Source organism: Pristis pectinata, chromosome 35, assembly GCF_009764475.1.
Source record: "Pristis pectinata isolate sPriPec2 chromosome 35, sPriPec2.1.pri, whole genome shotgun sequence".
Taxonomy (NCBI): domain Eukaryota; kingdom Metazoa; phylum Chordata; class Chondrichthyes; order Rhinopristiformes; family Pristidae; genus Pristis; species Pristis pectinata.
In genome coordinates this window covers 9,382,427-9,409,963 of record NC_067439.1, presented here as the reverse complement: position 1 = coordinate 9,409,963, position 27,537 = coordinate 9,382,427, and the positions used below count along the sequence as shown (strand labels likewise).

Genomic DNA, 27,537 nt, shown 5'->3' with positions numbered 1-27,537 from the left:
CTCCAGGCCGGGGTGTACTTTCAGTTGTCTAGGCTCAGAAATTTCCTCCCCAGATTTTTTTTTGCCCCTCCAACTCACCTTTTATTAACAATTAATCTGGTACTTGCCTCTTTGAACAAATGTTTGCAATTAGACTCACCAGGAGTACCATGTGGAGTTTTGGTCTCCTTACATAAAAGGGATTACACTTGCCATAAAGGCAATGCAGCAAGGATTCACCAGACTAGTTCCTGAGATGATGAGCTTGATGGATTGTATAGAATAGGCCTGTATTCACTGCAGTTCAGAGGAATGAAAGATGATTTTATTATTACAAAATTTTTGGAGAGCTTGATAGGGTGGATGCTGCGAGGATGTTTCCCTGGTATCTAGACCAGGGGTCATAGTCTCAGAGTAAGAGATAAGCCATTTGGGACTGAGATGAGAAATTTGTTCACCTGGATGGTTAATCTTTGGAATTTTCTACCCTGGACAGTTGTGGAGGCTTAGTCATTGAGATCATTCAGAATAGACATCAATAGATGCCTGGATATTAAGGAAATCAAGGGATAAGGGATGGTGCAGAAAAAAAAGTGGAGGAGCAGCCATGATCTCGATGAGCAAGCTTGAAGAGCCAGATAACCTACTTTTCTTAATTATGTTTTTGTAACCTATCTGTTGTCTTCTTTTGCGTGATGTGAGGGTTTGTCTTGAGCCTTGAGACATTTCACAATGTTAATTGTGTTACTGGAGAGCAGGTTGTTACACCGGGAGTAAATAAGAACGAGTTAGTGACCAGATGATGGACTATTGCAAAATTTAACACGCTAGTGAGCACATTTATAACCTTGTGAGCCATTGAAGTCTGAGAATCTGCACTGTAAATTCAGATTTTAGCCTTGTAGCAAAATAAGCCTGACACACAGAAATTGATTGCTGATGTGCCAAGTTTAGATTTCCATCAAAAGCTTTAAATCCTGTGAACTACTTGAACTTGTGCCCTGTAACACAGGCTATTAAACACTGCTAGAAGTATCACAGATGGTTTCAACCCTCAAAAGAACTGCAGATGGATAAATTCACTAATCACTTTTTAGGGAAGTGGGTGACAACTAATTAGGTGAATTATTCAATGCTTCACGGGAAACGGTACATAACCATAAGAAACAGTAGATCTTTCAGCGCCTTGAGTCTGCTCTGCCATTCAACCAGGTAATGACCGATTCCCAGCGCAACATCATTTTCCTCAATACATCTTGATTCCTCTAATGTCCAGAAATCTTATCTATCTCTCAGTTTTATATGAAATCATTGACTAAGCCTCCATAGCCCCTTGAGGTAGGGAATTCCAAAAACTCTCAACCTTTTGAGTGAGGACGTACCTCCTCGTGGAAACCTGAATGGCTTCCTCCTTGCTTTGAAACTGTCTCTCTTTGTTCTGGAGCCTTAGCAACAACAAACATCCTCCCCTTATCTATGTTGTTAAATGTTTTAATGTGGTTTCTTATTCTTATAAACTGTCAAGAATAGAGGTGTAGACTACTCAATCTCTCTTCGTGACAGACCTGCCATTCTACAAACCAGTCTGGTAAATCTTTGTTGCACTCCCTCTATGGCAAGTCTATTCATTTTTAGGTAAGATTAAATTTGTACACAGTCCTCTTACCAAGGCCCATTATAATTGTAGCAAGATATCCGCACTCTATTCAAATCCTTCCCACACTAAAGGTCAACATATACCACTTGCCTTCCTAACTGCCTGCTGCGCCTGTGTGTTAGCTTTCAGAGACTTTGTGTAGTTACACTCTGGTCCCTTTTGAACTTCAACGTTTCTCAGTCTCTCACCATTTAAAATACAATCAGCAGTTATGTGCCTTCTATTTTTATCAGAAGTGGAGAACCTTACATTTATCCACATTGTATTCTGTGAGGCATGTTGTTGGCCACTCTCTCAGCTTGTCTATGTGCTCTGGAAATCACTCTGCATCCTTATTATTGCTAACAATTCCACTTAGTTTAGTGTCATTAACAAGTTGATCCAATGAGAAAGAAGATGGGTAATTTACTCATCTAATGTTCAACATAAGAATGAATTCTGTTTCACTCATCTCTACTTTAAATGCTGGATCTGTTGAATTACTATTTAACATTGGAACGTGAACTGTATTTATTGCTATTGCTGCTGTCTAAATGAAGGGCAGAGCGATGAACATCAAAGGGCTGTATGATGAGTGATCTACCCTCTTGGCATTGCCAGTCATTGTGTGTTGAAAAAGCTGGTCCTTGACATTGCCTGGAAGTTCTAACTATAAACCAATGTCCTGTTACTTTATGGTGCAGTATTTCAGCATATTGATACTTCTTAACAGCATTTAGTGATTCAGTTGGGCAGTATGTGAGAGAAAATAAGTTGCAGGTCTAAGGGGGGAATAAGAGAATGGAATTGATGGAATTTCTCTGACATAATGGGCCTTGTGCCTCCTGTGTTGTGATAAATATGTGAGAGGTACTTGTGTGAGGCATAAGGGTCTGTTTGCCCAGGTAAACAGCCAAGAACTGGTATAAGAGGACAGGACTATAAAGAAGGTGGGGAAAGAAACTGTTTTGGAAGTTATTGTATGTTCCTAACCTTGCTTTACAGCCAGCAGACTGTGGCAGTCAGTTGTGAACAAGCAACTAAAGCATTGGTGTAAATGCCATTGGTGTAAATACAATTTTTGATATTGGTTGAATGAAGAGTGATGGGTGTATTTTACAGTGGATCTTTTACCTTCAAGCCAACCAGCAAAGAGAGCATTGATTCAACATTGTTGCATCTTTTGCAATACTTCATTCTGTGTCAGAGCATGATTCTTCTGTGTTCTTTCAGATTTGAATGGTGACCTTTTTTTCCTGGATGCATCCTTAGATGTATGCAGGACATGGCCTAAGTTCCATTTAACAGTTGTACACCAGTGTAGCTACGAACTCAAGTGGACATGTCACTATTTAGTATTCCTGTGCTGCTGTTTTCGTGGAAGTTGACAACATCTGTGCTCCTTTGGGAACTTTGGTACACCATGCCTTGTGTGATACAATAGGCTAGAGGGAATCACTTTGAAACTGGGTCATGGACCATGCAGCATCCCAAGTTCTGAGTATTTTATGCTTGCCATTAACTTGTATTTGCATATAGCGCAATTCATGTACCAGAGGCAACAAAGTATTTTAAAATACAGGTCCCCAGATTACAGCAGGGTTATGTTCCTGTGAACCATTCATAAACCAAACAATTCTCAAGTAGAAAATGCCTCTGTGAACTGAGTTCCCACGTGGCAGAAGATGCGTGCAGCCCCGCGGCAGCCGTCAAATCCATCCCGCCAGTCTCCCAAAAGCTCATTCATATGTACAGGCTGTACATGAGTCAGGCGTTCGGAAGCTGGAGGGGACCTGTAGAAATCACTTGTAATGCAAAAAAAAAGCTGCTGCTGGTTTGTGTAGAACAAAGTCACACAAACTTTGATCTTTTAGTGTTGCTGGACGTGAGAAATCCCAAATCTCCTTTGTATATTGTCTAGAATTCATTGTTTTTGACAGATGGGTGGTCTGGATTTAACAACTGACCTGAAAGATGGAACCTCCCATGACAAATTTCCATTAATGGAAATTTGTCATGATTGGATAAATTGTTTTGGTGAAGATAGTTGAGGGATGAAATACTCAGAAAATGTTTTGGATTGTCTTAGTGCTATGGGATCTTTAGCATCCTCTCAGGACCTCCAACAATCCAGCAATTCTTCAGTTCTGTGCTAGATTGTTAATCTAGGTTTTGTGTTCAAATCTCAAGTGAAGCATGATCCCACAGCCCAATTACTTCCACAGTGCATGGTTAGCTAGAGAGTTTCATTACTTAAGTGCAGCTTTTGTGTAATCAAAATGTTACTAGGTTTATTCAGAAGCAAGTCCTTAGCTGCAGTTTTCCAGTTGGTGCAGTGTTCTGCTAGATGGTTCCTGGATTTTGAAAAGTGTGAGATATAATTTCTTGCTGGACTACAAATATAAAACTCATCACCTAATTTTCAGGTAATAACTTTAAGATAGATATAATGAAGGCTGTTTTATGATTTCTTAACAAGTACTTATAGTGCACCAATCTGTGTGTCGCTAAAGATTGAAATGATTTATTGTTTCTCTAAAATACCATCAGTATCTTTTCAGTTTGGTTTATTTTCGTATGCTTTCAGGTGATGGGACTGATGCTGGGGATCCAAATTATGGTGGAGCTGTGAACTCTTTTAACCAGTGTGATAATCAAAGTCGTGATTTTGGAGGGTCCAGGCAAGGAAATATCGAGAGAAGCTGGGAAGGACCAGCCATTGAGCAAGCACCAACAAAGCAGGGTAAGGCTGTTAAATCATGTTGTTTTGTGTGTGATGTAAGCAAACACATTTGATTTTCTGCACTTCACTTAATGGAGGGATGCAGAAACTTTTGTAGCTTTTAATTACAGACCCTTTGACAGAAGTTTAAACATCCTCTGTTCCTGACTAACAAGTGCTGCTGCTCAGCAAGTGCGATGGGGAGACCATTAAACAAACACTCATCTGCTTATCGATATTTTTCCTTGTTTTTGTTAAGTACAATTATTTTGTATCATACTTAAAGTAGATAAGTGTCTGCAATCTGAATGCCTGTCAAGGTGCATATATCCACTAGTTAATGGTTTGACCATTAAGATACCAATTTTTAAAAACATACATGGGCTATGTTGGACCTCTCCAGTGTTTTGTGAGATCATGGTCATCATGTACTTTGGCTGCTTTAATTGCTAGATTTTCCCCATATCTCTTGATTTCCAAACATTTATCTACCTCAGCCTTGCATGGTGGAGAATTCCAGACTGTTCAGCAAAGAAATTTCTCCTTCCCTCAGTCCTAATTGGCCAGCCCTTAACCTGAGCCTATGCCAGGTATCTAATTTTCATCCTACTCTTACCTTCATGTAGTCCATCTCTGACTCTCCCTCCCCCCTTCGGATCTGTGTCTTCGTCACAGGGGATAGGCTAGCAACAAAATCTATTACAAGCTTACAGAATCCCACAGCTACCTTGGCAATACTTCCTCCTACCCTGCCTCCTTAAGGACTCCATTCCATTCTCCCATGCTTTCCATCTCTGTCATATTTGCTTTGATAACGAGACTTTCCTCTGAGATGTCTTCCTTCTCATGGGACACCTCAGGAACCAAATTCGTCAATCTAACTACCAGCTCCAAGGCAACTGCAGCATATGGAAATTAAAACTGCATGCAGTACTTCATACGTGGTTTCACTGAAATCTTGGACCTTTGCAAAAAGCTTCTTTGTGTCCAATCCTACATAAATGAAAGATCTAGTTGTGGTGTCCCTACATGTTAGCTTTCTGGATGGCTCTGGTCAGCACAGTACAAGTGTGTGGTTCAGGTCACCGCACCAGAAAGGGCGCAGAGGAAATCTATGAAGAATTTACCAGGATTGGAGAACTGCAGGCTGACAAGCTTTTGTTTTGGAACAGAGGGAAATGAGGGATTTAATGGAATTAGGGTGAACAGGACACATTTCCCTTGGTAGAGAGGTCAATACTACGTTCATTAATTGGTGGTATGATTAGAGGGGAGGAGAGAAAAATATCTTTTTTTTAATCAAAGGAATGATTGTCTGAATTGCACTGCCACACAAAATGTGGAGGTAGAAACCCTCAATGCATTTGAAGGTACCCGGGTAATGGGCAATGACCTACAAGGCCAGGGAAGCTGCTGGTAACTGTTATAGTTTCATGTCAGGCTGACATGGACATGATACCCTGAAGTGACCTCCCCTACATTTAAGAAAAACCCTGTTATCTAGTCCCCTTTATACCAAATTTCACTAGTTTCTTGTGAAAATCAATACTGGTACAGGAAGTCTAAAATAAAAACAGAAAATGCTGGAAATACAGGTCAGGCCACATCTGTGGGAAGAGGAAGAGTGTTAATATTTCAGGTCGTAAAGACTTTATTTCTCGCTTTTTAAACATTTCTCCAAAGTGAATAACTTTTACAATGTTTACCCACATTATTCTCCCATCTGTCTTACTTATTCACATAACCAGTAACCCTCTGTAGCTTCTTCATTCCTTACATTCCCAGCTATTCTTGTATCATAGGTATGTCACTCTCTGCCTTTTGTATGTCATTAATAGCGGTGCTTTATATAAATTTATTTGTATGTTATCAAATTAACTTTGAAAATCCATATTTATATGTTTCATCTGAATTCCCTTTATCCATCCTGTCAGTTACATATTCAAAAAAGAGGGTTTGTTAAACTATTTAACTTTCATAAAACCTTGTCAATTCCACAGTCAAATTATGATTTACTTAGTAATCTGTTAACTAAAGCTTAATAAATTCCAGCATTTTGTTATTAATCATTATCGGGCTAACTGACTTCATTTTTTCCCTCATTTCTAGAAAACCATTTGGTGTTTTACAAATTCATACTATTTCAGAATCGAAAGGATTTGAGAAGATCATGTTTAATGCATCCATTGTCTCTGCAGCCACTTCTTTTAAAACCCTGAAATGCAGATTACCAGGGATTTTTGCATTTTCTCATTAATTTATATGTTGCTTTTTAATTAGTTTTAAGTTCTTTACAGTTATTAGTGTTAATGCTATTTTTCCGAAGTTTACTGTATCTTTTATAGCAAAGACAGCTTCTAAAGATTTAAGGCTTTACCTAGCTTTTAACTGCCTGTTATTTCTCCTGCCTTTGTTCATTTTTTGAACTGTTGTATAAGTTGTCAAAATCTTAGTTTTTCCTGCAAATTTAATCTCAGTCTCTCTTTTCATTACCAATTTTTTTGACTATTCATTGCTACCTAAAGCTTTTTCAATCCCTCTGTTTACAAATTCTTGCCAATATTGTAAGCCCATTCTTTTAATTACAGTTATCCATGCCATCATTAACCATATTGTTGGACACCCAGTACATTGTGCCCTTCTGTCTAATACAGAAAATGGTGTGTGAAACATACATAATTCAAATTTGTCTATTAATTTTAACTCTAGTTTATGCCTCTACTATTAAAAACCAGGATTTCTCATACCTTTTTTTGTTAAGAACCTTGTAACCAGAAACATTTTATAGCTGCTGCTGATGGCACGATTTATTCAGTTTCATTTGTATATTTCCACTCTATTTTGTTGCTATAGTTACCTAATATTTTCCTTTTTAACTTGCAGTGATGCTTCCAAGGAGTATTACTAATTTTTTCCTGATTCCAAAGCATTCCATGGGAAAATTCCAGGACATGTTTGCTATTCACTGTTGGACTTGGTTTCTGACTCATTGCAATTGAGTGAGATTTTATCCCTGCTCTATGGTACCCCATGCATTTTCAAGCCAGTCGTGTTCTTAGGACCTTCAGATATTTCTTACTTCTCTGTGCTAAAATCCACTGTAAGCGAGCCTTCACTTCTTGTAGCATTGAGTGTAGCTTCGTGTGCATAGAGCTTGCTATCCAGAGACTGAATGCATGCTGATGTTGTAATTGGCTCACTGAGTGGATGTAAGTCCTCACAGCATCCTAATCTTCGTAAAACATTAAGGCTCTATGTTATCTGAACAGTAAACAAGCTTAACACTGGAGATTTTGCTCTATTATAGAATATTAAACCCACCTGGGGGCAAAACTAATAATGTGTATCATTTTATTAGTAATACGAAATTTGGGCTGGTGTCCAAAACTCCCTGTTGGCAAGTTCAGCCAGAATCAGAGCATGTGTCTTGGTGAGCTCAGAGAATGTGCAAGTTCTATAGCTTGCATGGTCCACATTTACCTTCTGTCCTCTTTCTGAAATTGAAAACTGGATTGAAGGAATTCATATATCTATCTTGTACTCTGAAAGCTGTTAATTAATCTTATCAGGATGCAGTCTGTCTGCTGCCATCAACTTGCTGTCTATTCCTTCAATCACCATGTGCAGCTCCCTTTGACACTATTTGTTTATCAGCACAAGGCAGGCACATTTGTGAATGTCTCCATTAATTAATGGGAGTTACAACCTATGCATCAATTTCTAATCAAAACTTTGAACATGGGTAATGCAGCAGGCTGGTTCTTTAACAATGTTAATTTCCATTGACTGGTTGCATTTAAATACAGCCCTAGAGTCAGTTTTGAAATGTATGTGACCACTTTTGTAATTATACACAGAATGCATGACTGATATCCTCCTCCACCCACTCTTGTTTACTCTCCAGTGGACATGGAAATTTTTATTTTTATCACTTGAAGGCCTTCTATTTGTGAGCTAATTCTTCAGGCTCTTTGAACTCGACCTGCAGTATGAGGGCTGGTTTATATTAAACTTCTAATACGCTACATTGTTTGTATAGAATTTCAACCAGTTGCAGTTAAGGAGGAACCTGTGGATCAAACTGCAATCAAACAGGTGATACCGCCAAGCAGAAAGAGACCCTTTGCTGACCAAGGGCATGGATATTATGAATACAGAGAGGACAGGAGTTACGGTCGGTGAGTAACATTAACCAAGGCACTGTCCCCCTTATTCAGTGATTAATCACATGTAACATCCAGTCTGTATTAGGACCACCTATTTTGCTGAGGATATAGTTTGGCAATTCCTGAAAAAAGCTTCTCTCTGGGTTGAAGTCATCTCTCAGTTATTGTTAAAGGAATGCAAGATGGTAACTGCTTTAATTTGACTGAAGATCATTCAAAAAGGAGCTTTTTTTTTTACTACTGCTGTTTTTAATGGAAAAGACCACAGGAATATACTATGCCAGTGAAAACGGTGCGATATGTTTGACTAACCCACTTTAGCAAGATTATCTCTGAAGTTAGTTGGTATAGCTGCATCTCAGAATGTCTTGATCAAACAAATAGAAATAATTCAGTTTTTTTTCATGTGTCCATTGCTACTTTTGGTGGGAAGGAGGTATGATGATTTAAAGTGTGGTGGATGTAGTTTGTTTGAGATTCTCAATGTTTATTGTTCTTGGCCTAGGAGTGAAAGAAGGATAATTAGTTGGGTAGACTGAACAATAATTTCTCCCAGTGGTAGACGTCAGAAAAGAGAAACTTTAAAGGGTTGTGCATAATGTTCAGCTTCTTGTGATCCATTGGGACACAGACAGACTAGTTCCTAAGGTGAATATTTAACATTTCAATTCAAAGGCTTCTTAAAACAAAAGGTTTGAACATCCAATTTGACTATTGCGTTATTGATGTGGACCTTGTGTCTATTGTGCTAAGGGAGATTTGACTGAAATTAGTGCATTGTCAGGTCCACAATATGTTGAGTGCATAATGCCAAAATTTTCAAGTTGGGTCGTGATCAAGACTTGACAGTCTTGCTATGGAAGAAGCAATCAGCGTGATTGTCAATAGAATGGAATTTCATTTTCCACACAATGCACAATAGTTGACATGTGAGCAATTATTGCTGATGGTGAAAAGCAAATTCGGGGTTTTAGCTTGAGACTTATTGCTAACAAAAATGCTAGCTTTATGCACCATAAAAACTGGTGAAAGAGCAGTCATCTCTGATAATGAATTTAGCCTGTATACAGTTGCCCTTTTAAGGAGCTGACAGCAACATCTTTTTTCACGACCTTTTGACAGAGCAAAATCTCCCCAGCCACCTGCCGAGGATGATGAGGAAGAATTTGATGAATCTTGTGTGACTATTGATACTTGTAAGTATTAAATGGTGCTTTAGTAACAAATTATTTTCAGGCTAGTCTGAACTGGTTTAACTTAATATTTTCTTGTTTCACTGTCTTACATTTTCCCTGTTTTCCATCCTAGATAACTGTGATCTGCACTTTAAAGTAGCTAGAGACCGCTTGAGTGGCTACCCCTTGACTATTGAAGGATTTGCATATCTGTGGTCAGGAGCACGAGCAACATATGGGGTCAACAAGGGGAGAGTTTGTTTTGAAGTTAAGGTACTTACATTTTTCTTTTGAGGGCATGGAAACGCCCATTTTCTTTTTCTCCCCGTACATGTCTCCTGAACCTAAGTACCTCTGGCTAGGCAAGTGAACTGCTCCTGGGCCTCTGCCAGTGTTGCTCATGAGCCACTTGCTGAAATGTACTTGGTAGTGACCCTACAGAACCCCCCCTTCTTTCTTCCTTCCCGCACCAATACCAATGTGTCTGGACTTTGTTCACTGCTTCCAGCGGTGCTGTTCGGATTAAGAATTCAGGGTGGGAGGGTTGGAATCAAGTCCTGAATCCCTGGGTTTCCTTGTGCTGTGTTGGAACCAACCCCCCCACCCCCACCCCCACCCCCCCCAAACAGAGCCACGTATCCATAGAGATTTAGATGAAAGTTATTATTTCACATTTATAATTGCTGTTTGATTTTAAAATTGCCCTGTAAGTAACCAGACTTTAAAGGAAACTATAGTCTTTATGCACTTTCTGAAGTTTCATCCTATTCAACATAGTCACCAAATCATTACTAGGAAGGCAGAAAACCCACCAGCTTAATGAATAACAGGTACCAAAAGAAACTGTATAAGATCTTACTCCCATTTCAGCAAAGACAACTTTAGGTGACACAGTAGCTTTGATGCAATTTGAGTTTGAGATGAAGGGATGAATTTCAAGGAATTTGTAAAAATAATCTGGAAAGATGGTGTACAGTATAAAGGTCTAAATCAGAGATTTGGTTGTTTTTGAGAACTGCAGTGCTGTGCAAAGAATTGGGGGAAAGTGCAGTGGAACAGATAGGAGAGCAAAGGGTTCTGAAAGGTTGGAATGATGGAATGGAGCTTGGGATTGTTAGTAAAAGTTAAAACTTCAAAATATATGTTCTCAGGCATGGGTTCAGCATAGTTCATTGTAAACAGAAATGAAATATGAGTGTGGTTTAGTACAAGTAAGGGTGCAGGTGTCAGTAATCTGAGGTAGGTGAGGGTGAGTAGGGTTTTGATTAAGATAGCTTGGGGGTTGGCAATGTTTCAAGGCTTGAAAACAATTGGGTTTTGGTGAAGCTTCATTTAACAGCAGGTTATACAAATTCTGATTTGAACAGATGGATTGGGGTAATGTATAGTTATTGGTCATACCTGAACTGGGTGAAGTCATTTGCATAATTGAATGTTGAAAATTCTCCCATGTCATTAGTTGTTATTTGTCAGTAACTGAATGGTGCAGTTACAGACTGAAGGTTTTACATTGAGATGCAAAGCAAAGCACCACTGATGTTGATCTGAATATATATCTCTGGCTAAAATGTTGCAGTGTAAAAATGAGCACTCTTGTGTAAGAGTAGGATCCTTTCTCATGAATGGATTCTTAAGATGGGTTATCCTTTTTGTAGTTTTACCTGGAAAGAGAGGTCATGGCAAACTGTGAAAGCAAAGCGTTACCAAGTTTCTGTTGCAAGAGCCACAGTGATTGGTTTTTTTTCACCACCTTTGGAATGGATATTTTCTCATGCCACCTTTCGGTTTCCCAGAGAACATTGCCAAGATCTCAGAAGCAAAAGGAATAGTACCTTAACTCTAAGAAAGTTTGCATCCTAGACCATCTTGTTCTCTTCATTACTCAACTGTTTTATTAGGTTTTATGCAGGTGGGTTATTAAGACTGTTGTAAGAGCAATTCTTTGTTTCTGTTGTAATGCTTCTTAAAATTTGGATCTTATTGATAATGAGGGCCCAAGATTGGCTGTCCATTCCTTTGCATTACTTAATTACAGTAATAATGTAGGATATTCATGCTACATTTATTGGCCGTGATAAACTCTTGAACTATAAATTGTATGTCAAGGCCAGAACTGATGGTGAAAAGTAGAAGAATGAGACTTCTGTCAGGCTTTTTCCTCCTTTGGATTAATTTAGGATTTATAACATTCCTGCAGTGTAGGTGCTTGTGCTTTGAGTGGGATTTTTTGCACTTGTGTCAGAAAATTTCACTGAATTCCTTAATGACCGGCAGGTTAAAACCCTTAGTTATCAGCAAGATAAAACCACTTATTAGTTGGTGCCATATGAGAATTAAACTGTGTAACTACATTTTAATTACGCAAGCCACTGTTGCGTTTCTATTAAATCCTTGTATATTCAGTTCTTCTGTTTTAAGGAAGTACTGAATACCTAGAGATTTTTTTCTGCTTGCTGTACTTAATTTGTGATGAATGAATGAGCTCACATACTGGAATGATCAAGTATGAGGAGATCCATATAGGTTGTTCTCTTAAACTTTGACACTGTAACCTGGTACACTTCATACTCCCCATGGAGAATTCCAGGTATTTCGTTACCTTTCTATGGAAATGTTTCTACTGAACTGTCTAATTTAAATTGACAAAACTTGGGTCTTTATTTTTAAAGTACTGGATTAATCAACAGTGTAGTGTACTACAATACTTTTGAGCATTCCCATCCTTAGCATTTTTCTAAGTCTCATACATTAACCAGTAAACCACTTGATGTGACCTTAGTAGGCTTCCACTGCTTTATCTCTGGGATCTATTCTTTAGTTGTCTAGGTTGCACAGTATTGACAGTGTCATTCCTGTTATGCTGTCTGGCCTTTTTGAGTCAGTTAATGTAAATGTTATACCATTTAACTTGTATTTAAATCATCTCTATCTGCCACCAGTTTATGTGAATAATCCAAATCATTCCGCAGACCCTTAGCTCCCACCTTTGTGTCTGCTGCTAATCTAGAGCTGCCTGTACGCTTGGCAGATATGTATATTGTTTGCATACCCTTGGCATCAAACAACATTTATAAGGTATTTAAAGTAGGCAAGCAAATACTTGTTAGAACCATAGATTTTGTGGAGCATCTTAAAGGCAAGTGTAGTGGAGGAATTCAGACTTGAAGGTATAATGAGCAATGAGTGAAAATCAGAAACATAGCCAAGGGCAGAATTTCCATGGTCTTGTAGGATTATGGTTATGAAATTCATGGAGCAAGAGTGGTTTGAACCCAAGGATTTTTAAATTTGGCTTCTAACCAGCAGCCATTGGTCAGTTAGCTGTGAGATGGGTGAACTTGACTGTCTGCAAGTTAACACACAGCAACAAAGTTATTGGGTGGAGGAAGGCAGAATAGGTAACCATTGGATAGCTAAGTCTGAAATAATAACAGTATCAATGAGCTTTTAGCAGGTATTACAAAGGTGGAAATAGTTTGGAAGAAATTCAAGCATTGACCCCAATGTCGCCTGCCTATTTTGAAATTTCATGTCTTTTATCCAACTGTGAATTCCAATCCTTTAGTTTTCAAATTAAAGAAATAATGCATGCCCCGACTGTTTTGGAATCGTTTTTGAGCTGTTACAGATTGATTTTTGTTTTTTTTTTGCTCTGGGGTAAATTGAGTTTAGGTAAGCACTTTGTTTTTGTCACTGGGTACACCTGTGACGAGCATATTCTAAATGCATTCAGATTATTGTTGTGTTTGCTCTGGGTTACTGGAATTACCTGCGATCCACTGCTTTCTTTGAGTGTAGTTAATCTTCCATACTGATTCTCTTCAAATCTGTAAATTTTCTCATGAAGGATTTAAACAAAAAACAATTTGGTATCACTTTTCTCAATGCCTTCTGACAGAATTATTAAAACAAACCTTGTTACTAGCAGGAGGCGAGAAGCCATTTGATCAAGGTAGCTGAAGCACAAAACTAAAAGCAACCCTTATCCTTGTTTTCATCAGTGTGATGGAAGTTGACAGCAGAGTGATATGGAGATGGGTATATTTGTGTATGGTGTCTTTTGTTTAATAGAAGAGATATAAAAATTAGAGACATGAGTTGGCGGTTCAAAGGAGAGTAGAGGAAGCCATAAACAAACTGCTGGAGGAACTCAGCAGGTCAGGCAGCATCTGTGGAGGGAAATAAACAGTCAATGTTTCAGGTCAAGACCCTTCTGGATTAATTTTTGAGGGCAATGTGGAATTAGTGGCTGGCAAAGTTGATGAAATTGGCAAATTCCGCATGAGTGGAGGAAATATTCTTTGGCAGTCTGAGAAGTGGTGATCCCAAGTACAAAAGGCCTTGACTTTTTACCATGTATAATGAATTAGAAGAAACAATAGTTGTTACCAAGCTTCAAGATTACACAAGAGTAAAAAGTTAGCAAGGAAAATTGAAAGATTTAAGTGAGGGTGTTAACTTTTGACGATTAGAATGTTGGAAAGTGGGAAATAAATGTTTTTGAGACAGAAGGCAGAATTTTTTTTATATATAGTGAAGAGAATCTAGGAACCACAAGAGCAAGGAGATTCAGAAACCGTCAAGAGATCGTGAAAGCTAATACACAGGTACAATAAGTAATGGAATGTTGGCCTCTATCTCAAAGTTGTACAAAAATAAGGAAGTGAGCCATTATTGTGCAGAGCTTTGGTCAGAACTTACCTGGACTAGTGTTTTTGGTTGGGTACCAAACCTCAAAAAAAGATGTGAACGTTGGAAAGGAACACCATAAGTTCACTAGAAAGTATCAAGGGCTTGAATGGTTAAAGTTTTAGAGTATGTAAACCCCATTTATATTCCCTTGAGTTTTGATGGTTGAGGAGTCTTTAGTGGGTTAACCACATATAAACTTTAAAAATGTGATTTCTCTTTAGAAGCTACCTACAGCACATAAAGAAAGTGCCATGTGAGTTTGCTTGGCACTATGACCTCTTGTGAGAATGCTACTCGTGAGTTTCTATCTGTGATGTGGACCTAACATTTCAATGGATATTTGAGGTGTCCAGACTAGAAAGACCCAAGATTCAGTCATACTGAGTTTATCTGAGATACTAAGAGCCTAGGTCCCTCAGTGTTAAAGATGGATAGAATCTTAATTGTTGATAGTTGTCTACTGATCTTGGATGGAAGTGCTTGTGTGTGGATATGGAGGACAGTTGGCTGTAATATCCTTGCAGTTTAATAGTTAAGTATTATGTTCATGTTCTTGCATAAGTAATAAATCAATATTTGAGTGATTTTCATTTTGTGGATTTAATGACAGGAGGATATACTCAATCTTCCTGTTACAAATATATAGAGAAGCAACCATTGAAGTGAACTGCAGTTTAGCGAATACCCTTAATCAACTGTATTTAGCATTGAACAGTTGTAGAAATGGTTCTAACACAGATGATGACCATTGTACTCTTTGCTGAACTGATTTCATTTTGATCCTGTATTGTCCTTCATCCATTTTAAATTCAGTAAAAAATTTTTGTATGTAATACTTTATTAAGTTTTAGCATTTCCTAATTTTGTTTTTAGATTAACGAAGAGATTCCAGTTAAACATCTCCCTCCAACTGAGCCTGATCCCCATGTAGTTCGTGTTGGTTGGTCACTTGATTCATGCAGTACGCAGTTAGGTAAGAAAATTAATTTCAGGTTTTTTTTTACAATCTATACATGCTTATTTGTTGCATTGAATTTGGTTTGGAGTTGGTTCTGCTGTTTTGAACACTTCATTTTTTTTGCAGATATCTTTATAATTAGTGACTTGGATTATGTCAATTATGCTCTGCTTTGGTGGGAGTTTTGAAATAGTTGGTTCTCTAGCTTACTGCTCATTTACTTGAATCTATTGTGAGAACTGAAAGAGAATTGAGCTTGATACTAGTGAAGTCTGGAGTTGTGGCAGTGATAACACTTTGATTTCAAATTCATTTCAAGAATTTGATTTATTAAAATAACAAGAGAAGAAAAGGGCATTCACTTTTCCATGCATCATTCTTCCCATGAAGCCTTGGCACTTGCAAAATCTTCTAACATAGTAGGAATTGTACCCCAAATCCTTCCACACCATTATTGTCAGAAGCTGGTGAAAGAAGATCACAGCAGGGCCTTGACAGATCAAGCTCTATCCTGTGTCCATATTTTGACTTGGGTTTCCACTTAGCAAATGCTCTTTGTCCTTGATTTCCTGCCAGGGCTGCTTTTAATTCTTAGAGCTTATCTATTTAGTTCCTCCTCACTTTCTATGTATTAACCATCTCATCAGGCATCTTATTACTGAACTAGATCGTTTGCTGTTCAAATCATGTCCTTAATTATGTAGTATGATAGCTTTACAAAATCACTCAATGGAGTTTAATCATTAGGTTTCTTGTCTATTTGTTAGATATGCAATTACTTTAGGTGCCCCCAGCTACTGTGCAGAACATTATTTTTATGCAGTTGACCAGCTTTGAGCCCAAGTAGACTGAAGTTAATATTAAGAAGTGTGACAAGTCAGTTGATCCCTTTTTCTTTCAGTTATTTTGGCTTCACGCAGTCACTTTGATCAATATTGGTATTAGTTTTCTGTATGCAATCATGCCCGTCAATTAAAATCCCATTAAGCTAAAGCCATTGGCTGGAGTTATTTTCAGGGAATCTCCATTGACTTATTGTGGAATTCCAATTCCTGCAATTGATTTAAGTGACATAGCCCCACAGTTTGTGCTATCATAAGCATTGAAATGTTGAATCAGTTTTTGACTGGAGGCAAAATACACAATGAATTTCTAGATTGTTTGGTATTTTTGAGATTTAATGCAAATAGCTTTCCAGATTGCTCAGATTTGTTTAAACACTGGTTTTGCCAGTAATGTACTTTCAGCCTTGTTATTTCTGTTGTTTTGCAAGCTCTGTAATTGGATAGAGAGTGTGATTAAGGTTTGTTTGCTTTGCCCATGGGCTGTGATAGAAATAGTAGTTGCCACATTTCTAATAAATTTCACTGGAGGAGTTTTTTTATATGGGGGTTATCCTCCCACATGTCAGTAAATTTGATGTGATGGCAATAAAGGTTGAATGGTGAAAGGGGGCATGAAGTCAATTTTTTTATGTACAGGGACATTTAATTTTGAAATAAGTGGAGAATATTCAAATGTTAAAATCTTTAGTTACTTGTGAAGATTGTACTGACTGCAAAATTGATGTCCTGCATAGGTTTTATTCTGAATGTGGTTTTTGGAGTAATCTGATCAGATTTCCTAACCTTGGTTCTTGATGCATTGGCTGTTTCTTTTATATTGATGTGTAGGTGGTGCATGTTAAATGTCCTTTTTATTAGAAGATATTTTGGTTTTTGCTAAGCATTACATTTTACTGTTAGGGGAAAAGGTGAGAATGTTTAGCACTAGGTAGGTTTGGGAAATTTTTATTAATAGGGGAATATAAAGTTTGTCTTGGATGGGTGGGTTGATTTTGTTCAACTTTTATAACATGTTTACCTTTGGATCATAAAAGCATTAGAAGTAGGAGTAGCCCATTTGGCCCCCTCTGTATACTCCATTGTTCATTATCTTTTTACCTCAGTACCACCTTCCACCACTAACCCTATATCCCTCAATATTAAAAATCTCTCAATCTTTCCCTTGAACGTGATGAACAACTGAGCCTCTACAGCCCTCTTCGGTAAAGATTTCCAAAGACTGACTGTTCTCTAGGTGAAGAAATTTCTTTTCATCTCTGTCCCGAATAGCTTATCCTTTATGTTGAAATTGTGACCTCTGGTTTTAGACATCCTACCTAGGGGAACACACCCTGAATCTACCATGTCACACCCCATAAAAATTGTGTACGTGTTAATGAGGTTGCCTCTCGTTCTTCTAAACTCACTCTTGGTTCCAGACATTTCAGCCAGGGGAAACATCATCCCTATCTGTATCCTCACAAGCGACTCTGCCATGTAGCTTTACAGTTTCAGCAAACTTAGATATATTGCACTTGGCTTCCTCCTCCAAATCAGAGATGTAAATTGTGAATAGCTGCAACTTCAATGCAGATCCCTGAGGTGTTCCACTCTCCCAACAATATCCCTATGTTTTATCTCCATTAACTAAAGTGCATCCATACAAGTACGTTACTCCCAATACCATGCACAATTTTGTTTAATAATGCCTTGTGTGGCACCTTATAGAAGGCCTTTTACACAACATCAACTGGGTTGGCCTTATCTTTTCTGCTGGTTACAACCTCAAAATAACTGATTTATCAAATAGGATTTTCCTTTCATATATCCATGTTGACACTATCCAATTCTATTATTATTTTTTCAGATTTTTTTTTCTCGTCTCCCTCCTTTATTAAATAGTAGGGTTACATTTGCTTCCTTCCAATCAATGGGAAACATTCTAAAATCTGAAATTTTGGAAGATGACAACCAGTACATCCACTATCTCCATAGTGGCCTCTTTCAAAGCCTTAACATGCAGGTTATTAGGTCCTAGGAATTCACTGACTTCCAGCAGCATTAATTTCTCTGGTATTTGGAGCAGCACACTGGCTCAGCTAGTAGACCGGGTTCGATTCTGACTTCCAGTGCTGTCTGTCTGCAGTTTGCACATCCTCCTGTGATCATTTGGGTTTCCTCCAAGTATTCCACTTTCCTACCACATTCCAAAAATTGTGTGGGTTGATAGGTTAATTGGTCACTGTAAATTACCCCTAGTGAATGGTAGAACCTGTGGGGAGTTGATGGGAACGTTTGGAGAATAAAATAGATTGATGTCAGATTAGTGCAAGTGGCTGGTTGATGGTCAGCGCAGACCTGATTGGCCAAAGGGCCTGTTTTGATGTTTTTTCTCATTGGTATTGGTTTATTATTATCACTAGTACCGAGGTACAGTGAAAAACTTGTCCTTGCATACCGATCGTACTGATCAATTCATGATTAGTGTTTTTAGTAATGCTTATTTTTCTGCTGCTTATCCACTCCAGACCTGTAGAACTCCACTGTTTCCAAATGGTTTGCTGTGTCAAACAAAATACTTGCTTAATTTTTTGCCACTTTCTAATTGCCCTGTATAATTTCTCCTGCCTCGATCTCTACAGGATCTGCATTAACTTCGGCTGGTCTTTTTCCATTTACTCATCTCCAGAAGGTCACAGTTTTCTGCTTCTCACTAGCCTACTCTCCAGTTCCACTTTGCCTCTCTTAACCACCTTGGTCCTCCTTTGGGGAGTTTTCAGAATTCCTAATCTCCTATGAGCAGTTGAAGAACCTTGCTAGGTTAGCAATACTACATGCAATTCTCTACCCTCTTATGCTGTTTGCCTGTTGCAGTAGTTGAGGCCCAGATTTTTGTATCGTGTAGATAAAACACTTGGATGATGAGACAACATCTATCATGTAAAGGTCCAAACATTGATCTGTTTTCAAGATGGGTCTGCTTGATTTCTGGTTTTGTTTTGCATTTTACCTAGTAGTTTCTCCTTTTACATTTGTACAAGCTATTAGATGTTGATTATAACTTTAAGGCTAGATTTCTCAAGGATATGCTGGTGGTTCCTTTACCAGCAGACAGGGCTGCTTTGTGCAGCCTTTGATGCAGCAAGTTCCTCTGCAAGTCAGTTGATCTGACTTCTGTGCCTGTGCATTGCAGCATGGGAGTCAGAGACAAGCTGGAGATCAAATGCAGGGATATCTGACCTCCCACTCCACCACTCGACTGAGCACTGAGTTTAGGAGCTGAGCGGAAATGTACTGAGTTGAGAGTTACCTCACTTTTATGGCTGACACATGCTGTACATTTCATATAATGGGATTACATTGAAGCGGTAAGTGCAAGGTAGTGGTTTGGTTTTCTCTTACTTGACCTTACTGTTATAAATTCATTGCACTTGAAGTTGTTTATAAAAAAATTATTGATTAAATTTTCTAATTTTTATTTTACTTAAAACAGTTTTGAACTATTTGGATGCCTCTGATCAATTCAAAGATTTTTGACAGCAGTGAAATTTCAAAAGAAAATCAGTGCAGTCTGAGCCAAGTCCCTTGGGATCCTCCTCAGGAGCGCTAAATGCTGCTCATGGGGCACCTTTGCCTCATAAGATGGATTATGCATGGAGGCCTTGAGCATTGTTGGTCAATCCAGCCCAGTGTTTGCATTTTACCTCAGTTCTCATGAATCTTCCTAAAAACAGACTCTTTGCAGACCGTGGATTCTGAAGATTCCATCTCTCCAAGTTTCCTAGAGTGTCTGAGCCATGGGGTTTTATCTAGACCACCAATTCTAGGGGACATTTGGGAACATTTGTATTCCACCTCTGAATTTAGTACAGTAATCTTGCATGTACTGATACCAGGAATATCGTGAGCCTTGTCAAAAATGTTTAGATATTCTTTGGCCTGGAGGCTGTTTCTTGGCCACGATTGTTGGAATGATATGTTCCCTTAATGATAGCAGCGTAAATGGAATGAATTCTGTACTTGTCTATATGTATTTCTGATATCTTATTCCATTATTTTCTATACTGATTATCTCATGCATATGAAGTTAATATTTTAATTGGTTGCATACATTTAAAAATGTATACTAATACTTTAATCAAATCATTGGAAAGATCTGTTTTAATGGTTTAACATGGACCAGATTCTTTCCAGTCTACGTACAAACAAACAATTGCCTAAATTATTTTCTGGGCTGTGCTAAATAAGTATTTACTCTGGTTAGATCTGACGTCTGCTGTACGTTGGTTTGGTTAATAACTGTTTTGCTAAAGCACCCTGCCTCATTGTGCATCTGTAATGGTTCTGGTTGATCCCTTGTGCATTATCTAGTAAGGGTTAGCAACAGACTTTCTAGTGGTTGAGGGGTCAGGAAAAAAGCTTTAAGGTTGTGGACAAAAGAACTCTTAAATGATGTGAGGGCACTTTTTTTTACAGTGATTGGGATTTATTGCTTGGATGTAGGAAAGATTGTGGGAGTGGAATTGTTCAGAAGATTGTGTAGGCATGAAGGATTGAATATCCTCCTGTGCTGTATATTCTGTAGTTCTTTGAAGTATTTGCTGTCAGGAGGGACAACAGATTCCACCAACTCCAGACACCTCATTCTTGTTAGGTGACTCTTGTTTGCTTTTTAATTCCTTAATGGCCTCTCACCCATGTCTGTAAGAATAGAATCAGATGATCCATCTTCTTGTAGAGCAACCTGCTCAGCAATGGTATCCTTCTCATGCTTATGGCAAAGCCTTCTGTTCATAGGAGCTGGGGTCTAAAGAAAAATCTAATTGCTTAGAACCGAGTGAGGTGATATCTGCTGTTTATTTAGTGACCGGAAAACAACAAACTTGGGGCATTAAAAGAGGGATCAGTTAATAGCACCTTTACATCATAATGATATTTATTGGATGGTTTTTTTGAAGGAAATGAGTTACAAACATAACTTAGTCGAGTCTTTCAAAAATTTCTCCCTTCGTCCCATTGAGGAGCTTTTGCAATCCATTCCATAAAATCAAGTTTGGTTTAAAAACTTTGCCCTCTACTTTGAAATTGGTCCGCTCATTGCAATGTGGTGTTGATTCAATTGTTTGATATGCTGTTGCTAGGTTAGAATTATCATGTTTCATAAATCTGTACATGTTGTCCAAATTTTATCTCTGAAGCAGAGATTGTGGAGCAGATTTTTTTTCTAGTGTATTTTTATTCCTGTCTCATGATAACGCACTCTTATTTATTTTCTATGATGCTGGATAAGTATGGTCACACAGCTTTTCTGAGCTTGTGCTACAATGTTAATAGTAATTTATGCCAGGTTGCTGTTTTATCATCAGGACTAACTTTGCTTGTTAGAAATTAACATGAAGCACTGTATTTGCTCGAGTTCTATTGAACCTGGGCCAAAATATCTGCAGGATGTTTATCTTATTCATTGTATATACTAATTGCTTCAAGGCGTCTCACTGCAGAATGAGATCAGTAAGTGAGTCTTGGAGTCAACATTTAACTTGGTAGAGAAGCGCTTCAGTCAAGATATCAGATTTGGATACACATGTGCAAACTTGTTAAGTTTTATTATTTATCAAAATAGCCTCTCTGATCCCAAATTAACTGTCCTTTTTAGGTGAAGAGGAATTCTCATATGGGTATGGAGGCACAGCAAAGAAGTCAACAAACTGCAAATTTCAGGACTATGGAGAGCGATTTTCTGAAAATGATGTACTGGGATGCCTAATTGTAAGTATTGGAAATATATTTAAATTAAAATGTTTGATAGTACCATTTCACTCAATGCCACATGCTGGATGGATCTATTTTGTATATATTAATATAATAGTTATATAGGTTGTAAGGGTTTCTTGGAGTTATTATTTGAACAACTCAGCTCTTGATTAAAAATGTTACCTTGGAGCTGCATTGTATTGAATGCTTTTGTTTTAAACCTAAAGACTGAAGGTTAGGATTTGACCGCCACTTGATGTCCCCTTTAGACCAGTGCGACAAAAGAAAATTAAAATGTTACAGAATATTTGCACGCTGGTTCCATGCTGGAATAATGAAGCTACTGTTGTAACTACGTTGTTGGTATGATTTTTCCTGTGAGTCTGTGGTTGCTCTCCAGTGATTGTGGTTTGCCGTTATCCACATGCATCAGCCATCTAACTTTGACAGAGCTTAAAACCACTTGGTCTGTGCTAGTCTGCCGGAATCTATCTTGTGTTAAGAACATAATAACAGAAGAATGAGTAGGTCAATTGGTCTTTCAATTCTGCTCTGTTATTCAGTAAGATCATGCTGAGCTTTTCTTACAGCACCATTTCCCTTTACTAAATCCATATCCCTTAAGTTCCCTTCATATCAAAAAACTCTTATTGGTCACTGTGTTGAATATACTCAGTGACTGAGCCTCAACGGCCAGGTTGGGTAGAGAATTCAAAGAATCATTACCTTTGGGTTAAAAGAAATTCTACTCTGTACTCGATAGCCAACCTTTTAATTCAAACCCTGAGAAAGCAACGACCCTGTGTCTACCCTGTCAAGCTCTAACTCAAAAATTTTCTGTGTTAAACTCAGTCTTTTGGACCTTGGCTAGATTACCAGGAATAACTCTGGGGTCTCCAATCGTAGTCTGATAACTCTCTAGGCAGAATTCAGCAGACTGATGATGTGAAGGCAAATTTGTTGTTAGCTTGTGATAGCTGCTTCAACCTGTTCTGAAATATTTCATTGCTGAATATTTCAGCTTTACTGTCCATTGCATCTTTAGAACTTTGAAGTTGGTGAAGATGTGGAGATGTCCTTTACAAAGAACGGAAGGTGGCTTGGTGTTGCGTTTAGGGCCAAAAAATCAGCTCTTGGTGGACGCCCGTTGTTCCCACACGTGTTGACAAAAAACTGCGCTGTTGAATTCAACTTTGGGCAGAAGGAACCCTGGTGCAGAATTCCCGATGGGTTCACATACATTCAGCATGTGCCCGTAGATCAGCGGATACCAGGTACAACGGGACCAAAGACAAAGGCAGAGTGTGAAGTAGGTATACTGTTATGGTTGGAAAGGTTGCTTGGAATTCTAATATCTGGCAGTCTGTTTGAAGAATTCCCAAGCCAGATCTTTCTTTTAGTTTGCCCAATATGGACTTTTCTATTCCTTTGTGTTCTGGATCTTGCTGCCAAAGGCAGCATTTATTAGAACCATAGAACACTACAGCACAGGAAACAAGCCATTCGGCCCTTCTAGTCAGTGCCGAAACTTTATTCCGCTAGTCCCATTGACCTGCACCCAGTCCATAACCCTCCAGACCTCTCCCATCCATGTATCTATCCAATTTATTCTTAAAACTTGAGTGAGCCCGCATTTGCCACGTCAGATGGCAGCTCGTTCCACACTCCCACCTGAAGTTCCTCCTAATGTTCCCCCAAACCTTTCTGCTTTCACCCTTAAAGCCGTGTCCTCTCGTACTTATCTCTCCTAATCTAGGTGGAAAGAGCCTACTTGCACTTACTCTGTCTATGCCCCTCATAATTTTGTAAACCTATATCAAATCTCCCCTCATTCTTCTTCGCTCCAAGGATTAAAGTCCTAACCTGTTCAGTCTTTCCCTGTAACTCAACTCCTGAAGACCTGGCAACATTCTAGTAAATCTTCTCTGCACTCTTTGAATCTTACTGATACCCTTCCTATAGTTAGGTGACCAGAACGGCACACAATACTCCAAATTTGTCTCACCAATATCTTATACAACCTCACCATAACATTCCAACTCCTATACTCAATACTTTGATTTATGAATGCCAGGATGCCAAAAGCTTTCTTTACAACCCTGTCTACCTGTGACGCCACTCAGGGAATTATGTATCTGAGCTCCCAGATCCCTTTGTTCCTCCGCACTCCTCAGTGCCCTACAGTTTACTGTGTATGCCCTACCTTGATTTGTCCTTCCAAAATGCAACACCTCACACTTGTCTGCATTAAATTCCATCTGCTATTTTCTGGCCCATTTTTCCAGTTGGTCCAGATCCCTCTGCAAATTTTGAAAGCCTTCCTCGCTGTCCACAACGCCTGCAATCTTAGTGTCAACAGCAAACTTGCTGATCCAATTTACCAAATTATCATCTAGATCATTGATATAGACAACAAATAACAATGGTCCCAGCACAGATCCCTGAGGCACACCACTAGTCACAGGCCTCCAGTCTGAGAAACAATCATCCACTACCGCTTATTACCCACTGAAAATAAAAAAAACTGCAGATGCTGGAAATCTCAAAAGCAGAAAATGCTGGAAACCTCAACAGGTCAGGCAGCATCTGTGAAAAGGGAAATGGTTAACATTTCATGACTGAGGTCCTTTATTATACATTCCTAATTTGTCCCAGTGTGCTGCCTTTTGCTACTGCAGTGAGTGTATGGGAACTCCCACAGCATTGTTGATTATGTAAGAAATGGCAGCCAGAGCAAGCCATATTTTGAAACTCATCTCCCCTAGTTTTAGATTCCTCCACACAAGGAAGCATCCTCTCAATATCTACCTTGACAAACAACCTTCGGAATCTTGTTTTGACCTCTCATTCTTCTAAACTCCAAAGAGTATAGACACAATATCATCAATCATTCCCCATTAGACAACCTCATCCCAGAAATTAACCGAGTGAATCTTTCCTGAACTGCCTTCAGTATAAGTATATCCTTCTAATAAGGAGTCTGAATATCATGCACACTACTTCTGGTGTGGTCTTATCGAAGGCCTATATAGTTATAGCAAGACTTCCCTACTTTTATACTCCACCCCCTTTTGCTTTCCTAATTACTTGCTGTACCTGCATTCTAACTCTGTTTCACGTACGAGGACATCCCTCTGTTTGGCAGCATTCTGTGATCTCTAAGCATTATTCTGTTTCAATTTTGTTAAGTGGAAAACCTTACAGCCTTGTATTATATGTGGTCTGCTGTATTTTTCCCTGTACACTTAACCTTGTTATTCCCCCATAGACTCTTTCGTGCATTTCTCACAACTTGTGTCTCACATATTCAAATTTGAATGCAAAATTCGCTCCTTTCATTTAATCATTAATATAGATTATAAACAGATGAGGGTCCAGCATTAATCCCTGTGATAACCCTCCTAGTTCTTCTTGCCAACCTGGAAATGACCCATTTATCCTGACACTGTTTTCTTTCCGCCAGTCTTCTATCCATGCTAATATGTTTCCACAAAGTATTTGCTCTTGTGCGGTAACCTTTTCACGTGGCACCTTATCAAATGCATTTTGGCAATCTAAATACTACATCTGCTGATTTCCTTTTTTATCCACCCTGCTAGATATATTCTCAAAAAATTCCACTAAATTTGTCAGACCTGAATTTATTTCTCCTAAAATCATATTTGCTCTGCTTAAATGTATTATAGTTTTCTTAATGTCTGCAACAGATGCCTTAATATTAGATTCGGCGTTGTTTTGTTTTGTTGACTTGTGATCATTAACAGGCCTGCAGTGTTCTGCTTCCTCTCTCCCTCCCTCCTTTATAGAATAAGGATGTTACATATGTGGTTTTTTGAAGATTTGCAACTGTGCCTGTGCTGTTTCTGAGTCCAGGGCAATCTGAGTTTATTTTTATTGTTTTCATGTAAAGGTTTGGGTTCAGAGAGCACATTGCTGATACTTACAGTTTGAGCAATATTAAACTAAAACCAAGAAAGGTGATTGATGAATCTTAATAAAATCACAGATAATTTGTGCAATTTTTGCATACACTATATAAGCAGTGGGTACTGACTGTGGGATGAAATTAAGCAGAATGAAGCATCATGTCAACACGTCATGGTATCTTTCCCATTAAGTTTATGGGACTGTATAGACAGACAAACAAGAAATGGGATTGTGACTGATGCACATCCCTAACCCCACTCCTACTTCTCACTGGTCTTCGCAACCTAATGGTTTACCCACGGTAGAATCATGATCAATGGAAAGACATCATAGGAAAAGCACTCTGTCCCTCATAATTTTGTTGTTTCACTCTTAGCAGCCATTTCTTAGCTACCTGCAGGATCAGTTTTTTTGAGTGTCTATTGTGTCAATTTTTCTCTGATAACATTGTCTTATTGCAAAATGGATTTCACCACATTAAAGATGCAATACAGATGTTAGCTCTGTAAGGCTTTATTTATTGAAGAAGAAAAGCAATGAATAATTGGAGGTTAAGTGAATGGGGAGAGCCACATCTTGCTTAATGAATCAGGAGTTTTAAAGTTTTTTGTTTCTTTTTAAAGATCCTGATGATGGTTGGCCTCCCTGCAGCAGGGAAAACGACATGGGCTACAATGCATGCAGCCAGCAACCCGTGGAAGAAATACAACATCCTCGGAACAAATGCCATCATGGAAAAGATGAAGGTAAGTACATGGTGTGTAGAGTGACCTATTTTCTTACATATGTCCGTGAATTATATGCAGCTGAACTGATGTTGTCATTGAGTTCAAGTTTCCACAACAATGTTGTAAACTTGGATTCAGTATGTAAAGGTTAAATAAGTGAAGCTTAAGTAAAAACTATTTTTGGGGCTAATTGTCCATTAGCAAATCTGCATGCTGGTTGGATATTTCACATGCCCCCATGGAGGAATTGAGTAGAAATGCAATTCCATGATCAGCCACTTCCAGTAGTGTTGTTGCAGGAGGGTCAAAAGTCGGTTTGCAATAAATGCGGTGATATTTTCAATTTTTTATTCTGCTACAGAATACCGTAATACAGGTGCATTCACAAATGTTGAATAATCGATGCGGGTAGGCTGAACTTGTCTTAAATGTTATTTGATCTGTCATTCCCTTGAATGTGAAAAGTGGTGCCTCTGCATGAATTGCGAATTGTTTTTTCCCCATGGTGTCAGAAACCGGGATTGTAAACATAAAAGCTTGGTTAAGGGACAATTGGTGACTGCAGAAGACAGTCTTGGCTGATGGTTTCTTAAAGATTGGAAAGCCTAAGCACAAGTTGGGCTAATTGCATTGCTTACAGGACAGTGAGCTCTCACTGGAAGCAAGTAGTCACTGGGAGCCAAAGAATCCAGTCCTTTAAACTACAGGCATCTCTGCCATTTTCACAGGTGATGGGACTTCGACGTCAACGCAATTACGCTGGCCGTTGGGATGTCCTAATTCAGCAAGCTACTCAGTGCTTGAATCGTCTCATCCAGATTGCTGCTCGCAAGAAACGCAACTATATCCTTGACCAGGTACTGTTGTGTTTCCATGAATCACTGACACATTAGATGAGATACCTAAGTTAGCTTGCATATGGCACTAAAATAATTATACACCATCAGTAAATTAAATCTCTTGTAATATCTAATGA

General features: G+C 38.5%; 1 protein-coding gene across 1 annotated transcript in view; it reads left to right on the top strand.

Moving 5' to 3' along the window:
• hnrnpul1l (heterogeneous nuclear ribonucleoprotein U-like 1 like) overlaps positions 1 to 27,537 on the top strand; it is a 41,877-nt gene that overhangs the window by 2,389 nt on the left and 11,951 nt on the right. Inside the window, exons 2-10 of the mRNA XM_052044255.1 lie at positions 4,203 to 4,358; positions 8,377 to 8,515; positions 9,626 to 9,699; positions 9,812 to 9,951; positions 15,244 to 15,343; positions 21,809 to 21,921; positions 22,952 to 23,215; positions 26,457 to 26,579; positions 27,290 to 27,418. Coding sequence (XP_051900215.1) covers positions 4,203 to 4,358; positions 8,377 to 8,515; positions 9,626 to 9,699; positions 9,812 to 9,951; positions 15,244 to 15,343; positions 21,809 to 21,921; positions 22,952 to 23,215; positions 26,457 to 26,579; positions 27,290 to 27,418 — 1,238 coding nt within the window. The remainder of the gene's footprint in view (positions 1 to 4,202; positions 4,359 to 8,376; positions 8,516 to 9,625; positions 9,700 to 9,811; positions 9,952 to 15,243; positions 15,344 to 21,808; positions 21,922 to 22,951; positions 23,216 to 26,456; positions 26,580 to 27,289; positions 27,419 to 27,537) is intronic.